Raw genomic sequence first — 13,223 nt, forward strand, 5'->3', positions numbered from 1 at the left:
GCATGTGCACACACGCAAGGAGTGAGTGACAAGGTAAAACTCTACAGACCCTCCCAAATGTGCTTGCAAGGAAGATGGAAATTACCCTCTGAGAATTTTCAGCGAGGAGAGAAAGGACTTTCTGGGGTCCGCAGTCAAGTCAGCAAAGCCCGAGGTCAATGGCATCAAATGGCTAGGCAGACTGAGCAGTACCAACAGGAACAGCAGGTCTTCACCCGTCACTGGGAAACCACCCACCAGCACCTCTTGTTCTGCACCCATACAGCTGAGCCTCAGGGAGACCCAAAGGACAGGTACAAAGGCCAGACATCCATGTCACTGTGGTCTCTCTCTAAAGGGAGGGCTGTGAGGGCAGTGCCTGAAGTAAGGAGGGCGAGCATAGCTTTTGTCAGTGGCCAGCAACAACATTTCTAAACTACTGATAAAGTGATCTGCTGAAAGAACAGCCTCCCACAGAGCCCTCTGGATGAGCTCAGGTTCCATTAGACTCAAACAAGTCCATCACATGCCCAGGAGAGACTGGCTCCAACTCAAATTCTAGTAGAGGGTTGAACGGAGATAAGAAGGGTTTAAGTCTCAATTTTATTCCCCCCTCACCGCAGCCTCATATATGTTTCCATCTGTTTTTTTTAATTTAAAAAAATGAAGCACATGCTCGGAGCTGAAATACAAATTCAGGAGAGCAGAGGTCGTGACTCCAATCTCCAAAACGAAATACTTCGTTTTCAACCCTAAACCCCGCCCCCCCGCTATACTAACATCCTTGCCAATTCACGTACAAAAGAACTTTACAGCTATACTCACTCCAACATGGAGTTGTTCTCAGATGCATAAAAATCGCATGCCTGCTTAGAACAGAAATAATCTTATTCTTTATCCAAGACTCAACAGCCAAGAATGCTCAGATCTAGAATACTGATCTCTTCTTTGTCCTCTCACTGCTTTCACTCTAGCCCAAAATATTTCACTTCAAGTCTGATCTTCTCTAGCTAGCTTTAAGTCTCCTTCACCACCAAACTTTTTGTTCTCACTCCCAGACGCTGGATTAACCATTAAGCTGTGCGCTCAATGTCCCACCCACTCAGCTAGACATGCGCTGCGAGTACTAGCAGTCAGGTTTTCCGCATTACCTAGGCTGAGAATTCTCCTCGTACATCCTTTCTTTCCCTTCCTTAAAGAGGCTGATGGTCTGTTTGGTCTTCTTCATCAAGTTCTCCATGAACACCCTGAAGTACTCGTTTTCTCCCAGGGTCTCCATCTTCCCCTCGTAGCGTGACAGGATGGTTCGGAGATGCTGGTACGTATCAGGCAGCAGATCTAATATGTAGGGCGGGCTGTTCTTCAATGCCAGCTTTGGGTTCTGACACAGACGCACCACCTGCATGGAAGGAAAAAGGCAGAGTCACCAGTCTGAGACCACAAAGATTTAACAGCAACAAAGATTGCGCAGAGCTGGTCACCAGCCTTTCCCAAAATGCAAGTGCATGCAAGACACAGTGACGGACAAATAAACAGTCCCACGTGCAACCGCGGGTGCTCAAGTCCCTGTAGAAATCCCAACTGTCATAAAAAAAGCAGAATCTTCCCGACTAGCACATTTGCTTCCTGGTGTCTAGGTGCCAGGAGGTTAGGTCTCGCACTGAATTCATCTTATGAAGTGTGATGCAAGAATGTTCAATAGGCAGCATTTTTAAATGACAGAGCTGCTGACTTGCTAAATGCAAAGTGCTTCTATCAAAGGAGACACAGTCTAGACTTTTTCACGTGGCAATTTACCAGCACAATTATATTGATACAGCCACAGCAAACCTTTGCCCCTCCCCACCCCCGCCTGGTACATTTGCAAGACTGTTCCTCCTTCCTGGTGGAAAAGTTTCCTCAAGTTACATTTCAACAGGGAGACTGCTTACACATACACAGAATTGAGAATACAAGGCCAATACATTCCAGTATCAGTAAAAGTTTTGCCATTTGTGTGCTGCTTGTTTTGTACGCAGCAGCGTAGGGAACCCACTGAACAGAAGCCCCACGCTCCAAAAGCCATGTTCTTCTATCATAGATGAATAAACCAGAAACCTATCCATCTGAGCTGACGTGGTATATGCAAGACAAAGATAGGGCGACTATATAGAGCAGCTCATGAAAATAAGCTTAGACAAGAGGAGAAAGAGATAGCTTTAAAAAGGATTGCACGCCTCTGAGAAAAAGTCCTTTTCTTTAGCCAGTAATAGCCAAGCGTCTCTATTATTTAGTCTAGGGAAAGAGAAAGCTGTCCACAGAATGGCATAATGGCAACTGTAAAAGTTATTAGTGCTCTCTCAGCTACAACTAAGTGCTGAAAGGCTGGCTCAGCATGGCCAAGCAATTGCAGACTTTAATTCTCTGGCCATCTTTATGAGAGACAAAAATCAAGCAATTGGGAACAAGACAGAACTAACAATTTGGGTCTTTAGCATTTAACTCAAACTTATAAAGACGACTGTGGAAAAACGCAGGTACAATTTCCTAAAGCTTTTTACTGAAATGCAAACACTGCTTTGACTGCCTAATATCGGAAGACACGAGCGGAGTCTAAAGCAGCGGCACTGTTCTGCAGGAGGATGTTACAAAGCAGATCTCCCAAGAATGCCGCACCAAATTCAGCCGGCCTTAGGGAGACGGACAGGAAAAAAAGCTTCAAGAACAACTGGGGGCCTTTGTGCATTATTATAGTACTGCCACACAGCTTGGTGACCGCTACTTACCATTGCATAGCACCCTGAGAGGTACAAGTGGCTCCCTGACAGGCAACCCATTACTCTCCCCTCTCAAAATCCATAACTGAAAACCCAATAACCAATTTGAAATGGAGCTTTTAGCATTTCACTTGGCCCGCAGGTAAGTGCAAGAAGAGCCTGAGAAGATAACTTGCATCTTCCAACAACACTTCCAAACAGCTTGTACTAGTTCTTTCAGTATACACTCCATCTCTATGAAGGGAAGGGAAGGGAAGTTTCAGATGGGTGAACTGTCCCCCAAAATGACAGGTACACAAACCAGTGAAACTTCCTCCTCCATTCTGAAGCAGTGGACAAGTCTTAGACCTAGACAAGTACTCAAGAAGCATGTGGTCAAGTCACCCCACTGATTCTGACACCTCTTGCAAAACGCTCAGTGGTGAAAGCAGCTGCAAAGTGAACCACACCAGGGAACCAAACGTTAACACAATTCTCTTCTGAGAAGAGTTTTAATCTGCAACATGTATAAAACCCAATAGCGCTTTCAGCATTTCTCCAAGGCTTGCAGCAAACCACATGGGTATTTTTCTGGGAGACCTAGGTTCATTTTTAACCTGGGTTCAAAACTTTTTATGAAAAGACGACTCTTGATGTGTTATGGGGAAACTCTGCGAAGCAAGCAAGGCTCTGGAACAGAACAGCCATTTCTCTGGGTCAGCTGGAAAAGGAAACAGCGCAGCCTCTAATCTCTTGAAACTCTCCAGCTAAGTAGGAAGCAGACCTACTGACTGTCAGTAACTTCACAGGCTGACTTGATATCAATTAAACATGTTTTTCCCACAGAAACAACAAGCCAGGCACTCTTCACCACCTCTACAAAAATCCTCTTAAAAGTGGCCTCTATAAACCTCCCGAAGAAGTGGCTAGCAGACAAGAAAAGCAGAAAAACTTTGGCTTCGTTGCCACATGAATTTTAAACACAGTTTAATTATTCACCAAACCAACAACTACTTAGACAGCTGGAGTCCCCAGCACTGCTGCTTGAACCACCCAAGCATGGGAACATGCAGCGAGTTGCCTCCAAACTCCTGTGGCTGGCAAATGGGGCTGCTTTCCTTCTTCGGTAGCACCAAAAACAAGCAGTTGCACTTTGCCACCTCCTCGGCTTCGGCACTTGCAGCATCATGACAGTGTCCAGAGGAATGCTCGCGACTCTGGGAAAGCAGCAAATTACCACGCGCTTCGCTCCCTCGCCTTGCCTGCCTGCTGTCAGACAACGTTAGAAGAAGTTCAGAAAGGCAGCAAGTACTTTGGATTAGGTATTACTGCAATAAGCAGGGAAATTTCCATTTTCAGCTCATTTCTGTGTTGTTACCTTAGGAGGTCCTGTCAAATCCAGGCTGGCTTTCAATGTTTTTTGAAAGAAACGAGCCTCTTACTAACAGAAACGTTTCTATACTTTGAAAAATCCCACCAAACGCATTCCCGCATGAGGTTTTAAACCTTTTTAGCAGGGAAAACCCTAAAGTTAAACTCATTATCATCAATACTGACATTGACTTCATGCCTTTTCATTTTCCAAGCCAAAGGAAGTATAAAGTGTAAGCAAAGAGCAAACATAATTACACACACAATGGATGTTTACATTTCCTCTGGCTTCAGGTTCACTCAGTTTCATATTTATTGCATTTATTTCATTTTTGTTCCAGCCGCTCCATTAAATTCAACTGAACTGCATATCGTATATGTGGCCCAGAACCCTTCTCAACCAGTTTTTGTCATTATCCCTTCCCATTTCCTTTTTTTGAAAACGTCTCTCTTCCCTTTTGCTTTGTTACAGACGCACACAAACAGAGGAACTAACCAGAATGGGGAAGCAGTGAACAAATGACAATATGTGAAGTGGTGCCACACGGTTTTTGAATTGTTGTTGGTTTGGGTTTTTTTTTTTAAGGCAATAGAAATATGCTGCTCTTTTCTTTTTCTAGTTGTCTGACACAGCTTGTGACAAAGATAGTGAAAAGCATTCAAAAGGACAGTGTCAAAGTGGACAGGTCCCTTTAATAATCCAAGCTATTTCCACAAGTGTATACGTTTACTTATGAGTTATGATTTGAGTGCTCCTCCAAAAACCACCTGGGACTGCTAACTGCGATTCCTCCACCCCCTCTTCCAAGTTTCAATGCGCTGCTTGCTCCAACCCCAAGCCTCTTTTCACTTCAGCCCCCCTCCACTCCTGTTACCATACCTCCTTCTACATGAACCTACGCTCTCCAAAAATACGTGCAACTAACGAGTTTCCTCTAAACCCTTCCCCCACACCTTTGTCCGTCTTGTCAACTCAGACTGGAAGGCCTTCAAGGCAGGGACTACCTCCCACTCCCTATCAGTATACTGCCAATCACAAGGCCTCCCTATTTCTGGCTGCCCCCTAGGCACTGGCACTAAATGTTTCTCTTCCTACACCAGGTTCCTAAAACAGATCTCTGAGGGGCTCATTTTATCTGGAGTCAGTCACCCAACACCACCTCCAACTTCTCTCACTCTCAGCTGAAGCCATACCGGGCCCCCACCTCCATTACCAAAAGGTGCCCAGCTATGACATTTCCCACCATGAGTTTGAAAAGCATGCCGAAATGGCACAGATATTCAAGATAAAAACCTTAGTCTCCACGTTAGCTCAGAGGCTGCCATTCTCCTTTGTGGCATCAAACCTACTCTTCCATCTCCTCCACATAAAAAGCCTCACCTCGCATTTATAATTTCCACATCCACTTCCTCAAATACCACCCAAGAGCAATGCTAAAATGCTTACTTGATATTCTGCTGCCTAGATTATGTTCCACAGGAAATTGTCATCAACTGCATCATTAATAGAAAGGTATAAAACAACTCCTCCAGCCAAGGCAGTGAAAATTACTTCACAACATGGTCTCTGATATATTAAACACTGCTTTAATTGCTATCCACAGTGAAAAGATGAGCAAATGTGATAATAGATTGACAAGAATTCCTCCCATTTTAGTGTAGTAATCTGCACAGGATGGCTACAGGCAGTGCAAGGAATGACTGTTGCTTACTGTACTGTTTGTCGCAGCAATCTGCAGGCTCACAAAACATCTGAGGGCACACACGGCCTCAAAGGCATGAGTCAACCCTACTCCCTAGATAAGAAAATAATGAACTTTACCTAATTAAGCAGTAAATTGCCAGCAACACTTCCTAGAGTACAGAAGAGCATGACATTTTAAAGTGGCCGGCAGTCATCCATAAATGCTCCATGCCAAAACTCCTTATAACACAGAAGTAAAGCTTCATCTTGCTTACACGGATGGGAGAAATGGTTATAACCATAATTAGCCATGCCCCAGTTCTTGTCTTCTAGAATTTAAGACAAAACACTTGCCCAGAGTATATAAAAGGTTCACTGCCCAATTTGAGCAGTCTTTAAGAAAAAATGTACTAAATCCTCACATGTGGGATCCTATCGGTCACAGATAAAGGCCGATTTGTGGAAGACAAGGATTCTTGACTGTGAGGGATTGCCAATTACTATTATTACCAAGTAGCACAGAATGACGTGGATCTAATGAGACCAAAGCGGGTAGCAATCCTAAATTATCAGCCTGCACTGCAGTAGCAGCAGAGTAGCATCCCTCTTTGGGATGCGGACAGTGCCTATTTCTGTATCTGTACAGTACCTGGCACAAGTGGAACATGATCAGGGCCTCCAGCTGGATCTAGAGATTAATGTTAACCTCATTATACTCGAGTATTGTTAGGTTGTATCATATCAGCAAACAAAAGGGCTGGGACTGGAATTTTACTGAGGCACACACCGAACAGCACAGAAACATGGGGAACCAAAACTTGACAATCAGCAACAGGGTGTTAGTGCATAAAGGAGCCTGGCCTGGTTTGTCTCAGAAGAGTTGAAGAGGCAGCAGGATCCATGCAAAGCACAGACCAAACACTGTTTCAGTTCCAAGAAGGTGCGCAAGCCACACAGCTCAGACAAGCTGTAGCTTGCACTTAAATGCCAAACCATGGTCTGCCAAAAGTGGGACAGAAATGTGCCAGTATTCCTTCCCTGAAAGGGTGAAAAAAAAAAAGTCTTGAATGCCCCACCCAAACCCACCATTTGTGTGTGCAGTCATTCTGCACGTTAGATATGTGGATTCACTCACAAAGCAGAAACTGAAAAAGTCAGGTTCAAGCAGGCCTAGATGGTGCAGATAAGCCAGGGTGGGAGGTTTTCTGAAGCGACATGAGCATATTAGAAACTGGACAGGATGCACTCAGGCCATGACAGCCATGTGAAACACTGGGAAGAGATTTTCTGGTGCCCAGCTTGTTGCCAGTGACACATTTATGTTATTCTGGAAACTGCCAAATTATTCTTTGACTACACACAGAACCTGTGGACCAGTCCAGTGTACTGAATGCTTGCATTTGGTGCAGGAGTTCACCAGGGGAGCTCTACAACTACACCATGACTCACGTTCTAGCAAACAGCCTTCCTATTTGCTTAAAATGTGAGTATCCGGGAAGTTTCACATTGCCCTGTTAATGAAGACTCTCATCCCTAGTCACAAAACCCAGTGCAAGCCTCCCTAAGGAAGCCCATATCAATAGCCAAGGCATGCATAATAAGCCAAGGAAAGAGATAACTGCAAATCAAGAGCACACTGGACAGAGAAAGGAAGGCATTCTGGCCCCTACATCCATACCATGTGTCATCAGATGCGACTGTGGGAAGAAGATTGGACACAATTAATACAAAGAGGAAAATAAGGCTTCAGAGCATTTGGAAGACGGGAACCTGTTGAACAAACAGCTTAGGGCATGGAGAATGGACAAGAGCTTCTGCACAATTTTTGGCATGGGCAGGAAATTCAGAAATACTTGACTGCTTCAGTGAGAATATCTGATTTAAGAGATTAGGCAAATAGACTCAAGTCAGAAGTATTCTACACTTACAACCATTCCCTGCGTGTCTAATTTACAAAGTCACTTCTTTATCACGCACCCACCAAGTACTTCCCTATGCGCCACTACAACTTTAGGTTTGATAGCGGAAGCTGACAAGACACAGAAGCCCTTCTATAAGAATTTCCCTAGCTCTGTCTTCCTTACCACGATCTCCAGGGCCAAGTGAAATACCCAAGAGTTCCTTGAATCACTAATCAGATTTTCTGCTGTAGGCCCAAACCTGAACTAACTGTGCAGAAAGATGACCAGGCCTATTCAGAGCCGTCCCCCGCCATCCCCCCCGAGGTCAATGGGACTCCACAGACATGCAGAGGCCCAACCACTTTGATCAAATGCATCACTAGGACCTTGTATGTTTAATATAGCTACAAACTAAAAACACACAAAATTTGCAGTGCAAATGCAAGTATCACACTGTAAGGTTGCAAAGTTAGTCCGCCTGTGCTTATGGACAAGAGTTCCTTAAAACTACAGGCAGACAAGGTTCTTTGGGTAAATGGGATATCTTTTATTAGACCAACTAAATAGGCTTGAAGAAGGGTGTCTGTACCCAAAAGATTGCAAAAAACATTTTTTTCCCCCAATGATTTAGTTGGTCAAATAAAAGATGTCATTTACCCAAAGAACCTTGTCTGCCTATGTCCTTAGACCAACATGGCTACAACCAACACCCCTTAGCATTACAACTCACTTGACTTCATTTCCTTGCTCATAATTTCATGGTAGGGAGAACATTTATGACTAAGACCAGCTCCAGAGAGAACAAGAGGCAGAAGTACCTTAAAACTGCCCAGAAAATGCAACAATAGGCAGTGTCTGTAATGCCAAGAGAGCTCCACTTTTCCCACGCCACCTTCCCCTTTTAATCCATTTTTTGGATGGTCTAATCCATATCGTCACACAGGAGCACGTGTACACACCCAGCATGTGCATGGAAGGAAGATCTGGACTGGAAGGAGCTGCATCTCTGCAATCAAATCCTAGCATCCATGTGGACAAAGACATGCACATAGCCCACTCCTTTCCACATTTGATTCCATGCCTATATCCCACCTCTTGTCTCAACTAGAGCAGAGAAAGCCATAATGATAAACTTGGTCAGCCACACAACCCTTAAGGGGAATTTCTGCCATGACTGTGATGTATTGGTTTTCTTTTGGAATAAGAGATCCCTTCTACTCAGCCCTCTAGCATCAACGGAGCTATAGCAATATCCGCTGCAGGAGATTTGGAGCCATGGAGACAAGAGGAAGAAGAAGTGAAATGCTTGGGCCCGTAGCTTAATTGCAGGAGGTATGCCCATCAGCCCTGCCCATCCTGTTCCCAGAGGGGAAGGTGAGGGCGTAATGCTCCCCTAAGTATCACAGGCAGCTCTCCAAGTGCTTTCATTGTGCATTAGATCTACTGCACTCGTCACCTGCAATGGAAACTGGCAGTATGAACCATGCCATTCACCTCAGCCCCATGCAGGCCTCAGGTCTCATCTCTTACCCCTAACATTTAACAGCACAAGAAAGAGTAAAAAAAAAAAAATCTCAAAATGGGTTTTTTTTCTAATGCATATCACTTTCGGGAACCTCATTTAAACCAAGTTCCCTGATTTCCAACCCTGCCTGCGGCCTGCCAAAGCACGCCGTGCTGGTGTCACCTCACTGGTTACAGAGAGAAGGTGGCACATCTCGCCGACGTGAAGAACAAATCAATCAGGCGGGGTTATTTAAAGCAGGGGGTCCCATCCCCAGCTGGTGGTTTGATTTCCCTTCTCACAGCACCACATATTTATCACAGACGGGGTTGATTCAGGCTTTCCTGACCTGGCCCCAAGGCTCCCGGGGCCACAAGCTCCTCCAGACTTCGGGGTGGGCATGGGGAGCAACCGGGCTGCTCCCCCAGCCGCCCGGGGCAGGAGACTCCAATCCTGCCGGGGACGGGAGAGCCTCCACCACCTCCTCCTGCACCCCCTGCTCTCTGCAACAGCTCTGCTGACACCCGCCCAAGAAACACCCCACCCCGGCTGCCCCTCCCCCACAGCTACCACCCCACCCCTGCCCTCCCCCCACATCTGCCTCCTCCTAGCCCACCCCTCCCCCATCTGGTTCCTCCTGCCCCACCCTGCTCCCCGCAACATCTGCCCCCCTCCGCTCCCCTCCCCCACATCTGCCTCCTCCTACCCCCCCCGGCCCCGCACCTTGTCCATGAGCTTCCAGGACTTCTCCACCGTCTTCTTGTCCACGGCGCCGGGCTGGTGCGGGCCGAGGTGGTGGTGGTGCGGCTGGAAGGCGTCTTTCATGAGCCCGATCAGGCCGCCCGGGCCCTTCTTCAGCGGCGCCGACATGGGGAGCGCGATACTGCCGAGCCCGGGCCGCTCCCGGACACCGCCGGGCTGAGGAGGCGGCGGCGCCCGATGGGGCGGGGGCGGGACAGCCGCTCCCAGCGCCGGGCGCCCATTGGCAGCCGCGGGAGGGGGCCCGGCTCCGAGCCGCGCCGATTGGCTGAGGCGGGCGCGCCGGCCGCGCCCCTCGCTGCGGAGGGGCCCCTGCGGATTGGCTGCACGGGCCCTGCCGGCGCGCGCTTCCTCTTGCCGAGCCCCGCCCCCTCGCGGCTAGGGCACCGCCTCCTCCTTCCGCTCCGCTGACTGCCGGGCGGAGCGTGCGCAGCGCGGCAGCGAGGCCTTCCCGGCGGCCATGTTTGGTGAGGGCAGAGCCCTGATGGGCGTGGCCGCGCTGGGCGGAGCGGAGTCACGCCCGGACCACAGGCTTACATGGGGGCGATTTAAATGGGGCATTTAAAACACGGCCCTTTAAACACGCTTTTAAACCAGGGCTATTTAAATGGTGCATTTAAACAGCCTATTTGCATGTTGCATTTCAATCAGAGCAATCTAAATACTGTATTTAAATCGGGGCCATCGGAACGGTGTGTTTCAATAAGCTATTTAAATATTGCATTTAAATAAGAACGGTTTAAATATTGCCTTTGAATCAGGGCTATTTAAAAAATGCCTTTAAATTCTCGATTGAAATATTGTATTTAAAGAAGAACGATTGAAATGTTGCCTTTAAATCGGGGCTAGTGAAACCATGCGTTTAAATCTGCAATTGAAAGATTGCATTTAGATAAACACGTTGTAAATGCTGCGTTTTAAATCAAGGCAATTTCAACCATGCATTTAAATCCACGATTTAAACATCGTGTTTTAAATCAGCACAATTTAAATATTATATTTAAGTATGGACAGTTTAAATGCCACGTTTAAATCAGGGCTATTTAAGCCATGCGTTTAAATCCGTGATTGAAATATTGCATTGAAATAAGAACAATTTAAATGTTGCATTTAAATCAGGGCTGCTGAAACAGTGCTTTTAAACCCGTGATTGAATTATTGCATTTAAATCGGGTCTATTTACACCGTGCATTTAAATCCACAATTTTAATATTGCATTTACTTCATTGCAATTTTAAAATATTGCTTTTTAAAATGTATTTTAAATCTGGCTGGATTTAACTGCACGTGAAATATTGACCGGTTGCCATTTGTGCAGTTGCAGAGTCCCCATGAGGGGGGATCCCTGGACCTTCCCAATGAGCTGTGTCTCAATTGCTTTGGGGTGGGAGGAGGGTGGACTCACCCGGGGGCTCATGCCTTCCCCCCTGCAGGCTCTGACTTGAAGGATATGAAATAAACCCCTGCCCAAGAACAAGAAAGCTGAGGCCAGCTGGGATCAGGCCCCAAAGCTGCTGGTTACCATGAACTCCCAGGAAGGGTCCCCAGGCCTGTGCTTACAAGTGTCTGCGGCACTGCAGGATAAATCGTCCTTTTCTCAGAAACCGGCAGCAAGGTGAAATCTCTCACTCTACAGCAAAGCCAGTTTGCCACAGACAATGAGCAGGAGACTGCGACTGTCAGTGCATCTGCCATACTGTGCAATGGCAGACACATCCACTGCAAAAGTCAGCTCCTCAAATTAGACTCCTGGACAGCCTGTGAAGACCCCTAGTGAAGGGCCAGGCAGGAGCACCCGGGGGTGTGGGAATATGGATCCAAGCTAGGAGCTGGGCTGGGAAAGCACTGCAGCACTGTGGGAATTCAGCACGTGAGGAGCTGCTGGCCATGGCACACATCCACGGGGTAGTTTCTCATCCGCTGGGTGCACAGGTAGGATGTTCATATAGAAATGAGGTTAGTGAGGCCCCTGGGCTTGTCTGTTTTGGCACCGAGGAGGATTTTGACGGTGTGGCTTCTTACCCAGTCTGCCCACAGACCCGGATTGCCCCCATTAGAAAGCGAGTTGGAGAGCTGAATAAACGGAATCTATGTGAAGACCATGAAATGGGAAGAAGGTTAAGCCCTTGGCCCATGTAAATTTGCAGTTGTACAAAGCGGATTTAAATAAAGGGGATATTTTTAACTGTGATTTTTACCATCCGGGCCGTCTCCTGCCTGTTGCAGGAGACACGTCCACCAAAAGCAGGGGGGAAATGGCTGAGCATAACGCGTGCTCCATCCCAGCAAAATCCTCCATGCCCAGTTCCTGCTGCAATGAAGCCCCATTGGCACGGAGGGCTGCTGCCAGTGCCCGGAGCCCTCCAAGTCAGGAGGTGCAGGGGACAGGCGGACCAAGGACCTCAAGGCAAACATCTGCCCAGTTGCTCCACTGGGTCCTTCGCATCCAGTCAGGAGCCTGGTTTCCAGTCTGAGCGTCCATGCATTTGCCACCCGTGCATGTATTCCAAAGGGGCTCCGCCTGACCTGAGGGAAGAGGTTTGTTTGCAATTGTAGTGGTGGGGGGAAGAGTCTGTCCCAGATCAAAACACCCTCACACCTTTTGGCACATCAACAAATGACCGTAAAACTGGTTTAGAAGCAAGTGGAGGATTTGTTTGAGCTTTTTATTTAGCGTTACTATCAATGGACCCTACTCAAAGTGATGTACATGTAGGAGGGAAACATGAAGTCGACAGGAATAACCAGCGTCTTCTGTTTAAAACATTTCAAATATTTTTTTTTTTTGAGGGGGGAGGTATTTTCCCAGGTTTTTTTTTTTTCTTTCTTGAAAAACAATTCAGGGAAAGCAAAACAAATCAGGGCAACATCCCCATTGAGCCAAATCTCTACTTTTTAACACAAAAGGATACATCAGAGAGATTTCTGCCTGTTCACACTGAACGCCCTGGTGTAAAGCCCAGATGCTGCTGATTTGGCAATCCCCTGCCTGCTCCAGTTCCTCTACAAAGGCAACAGAGCTAGCACTCAAGAAGGGATTTGCTGCTTCTCCAACCCAGCTCCTTGACCCCTGTCACTTCATTAGTAGCCTCCCATCCCTCCCCCAGGGTTGCTCAGCCACGAGCATTGCACAGATGTTGCAAAACAGGAACAGTTCCCTATTTTGAAAAGCCAGGTTCCTTCTTCTATGCGTCAAATATTTTCCACTTTAAAAAAAATCCGGAAGTGGAGCCAGGCCAATGGTATTATCGTCCTGGGGCTGAGCGCACTGGGACTGACAGACCTCGCTT

The 13,223-nt window shown here is 47.0% G+C and overlaps 1 protein-coding gene across 1 annotated transcript in view; it reads right to left on the bottom strand.

Annotated features, from left to right (window-relative positions):
• Positions 1–10,126, bottom strand: part of CBL (Cbl proto-oncogene) — a 47,752-nt gene extending 37,626 nt beyond the window's left edge. Inside the window, exons 1-2 of the mRNA XM_090027356.1 lie at positions 9,898–10,126; positions 1,131–1,378 (exon numbers count right to left, since the gene is read on the bottom strand). Coding sequence (XP_089883482.1) covers positions 1,131–1,378; positions 9,898–10,044 — 395 coding nt within the window. The 5' untranslated portion in view covers positions 10,045–10,126. The remainder of the gene's footprint in view (positions 1–1,130; positions 1,379–9,897) is intronic.
• Positions 10,127–13,223: the final 3,097 nt, after the last annotated feature.

Source organism: Crocodylus siamensis, chromosome 14 (assembly GCF_052110815.1).
Source record: "Crocodylus siamensis isolate JL-2025a chromosome 14, ASM5211081v1, whole genome shotgun sequence".
Classification (NCBI taxonomy): Eukaryota; Metazoa; Chordata; order Crocodylia; family Crocodylidae; genus Crocodylus; species Crocodylus siamensis.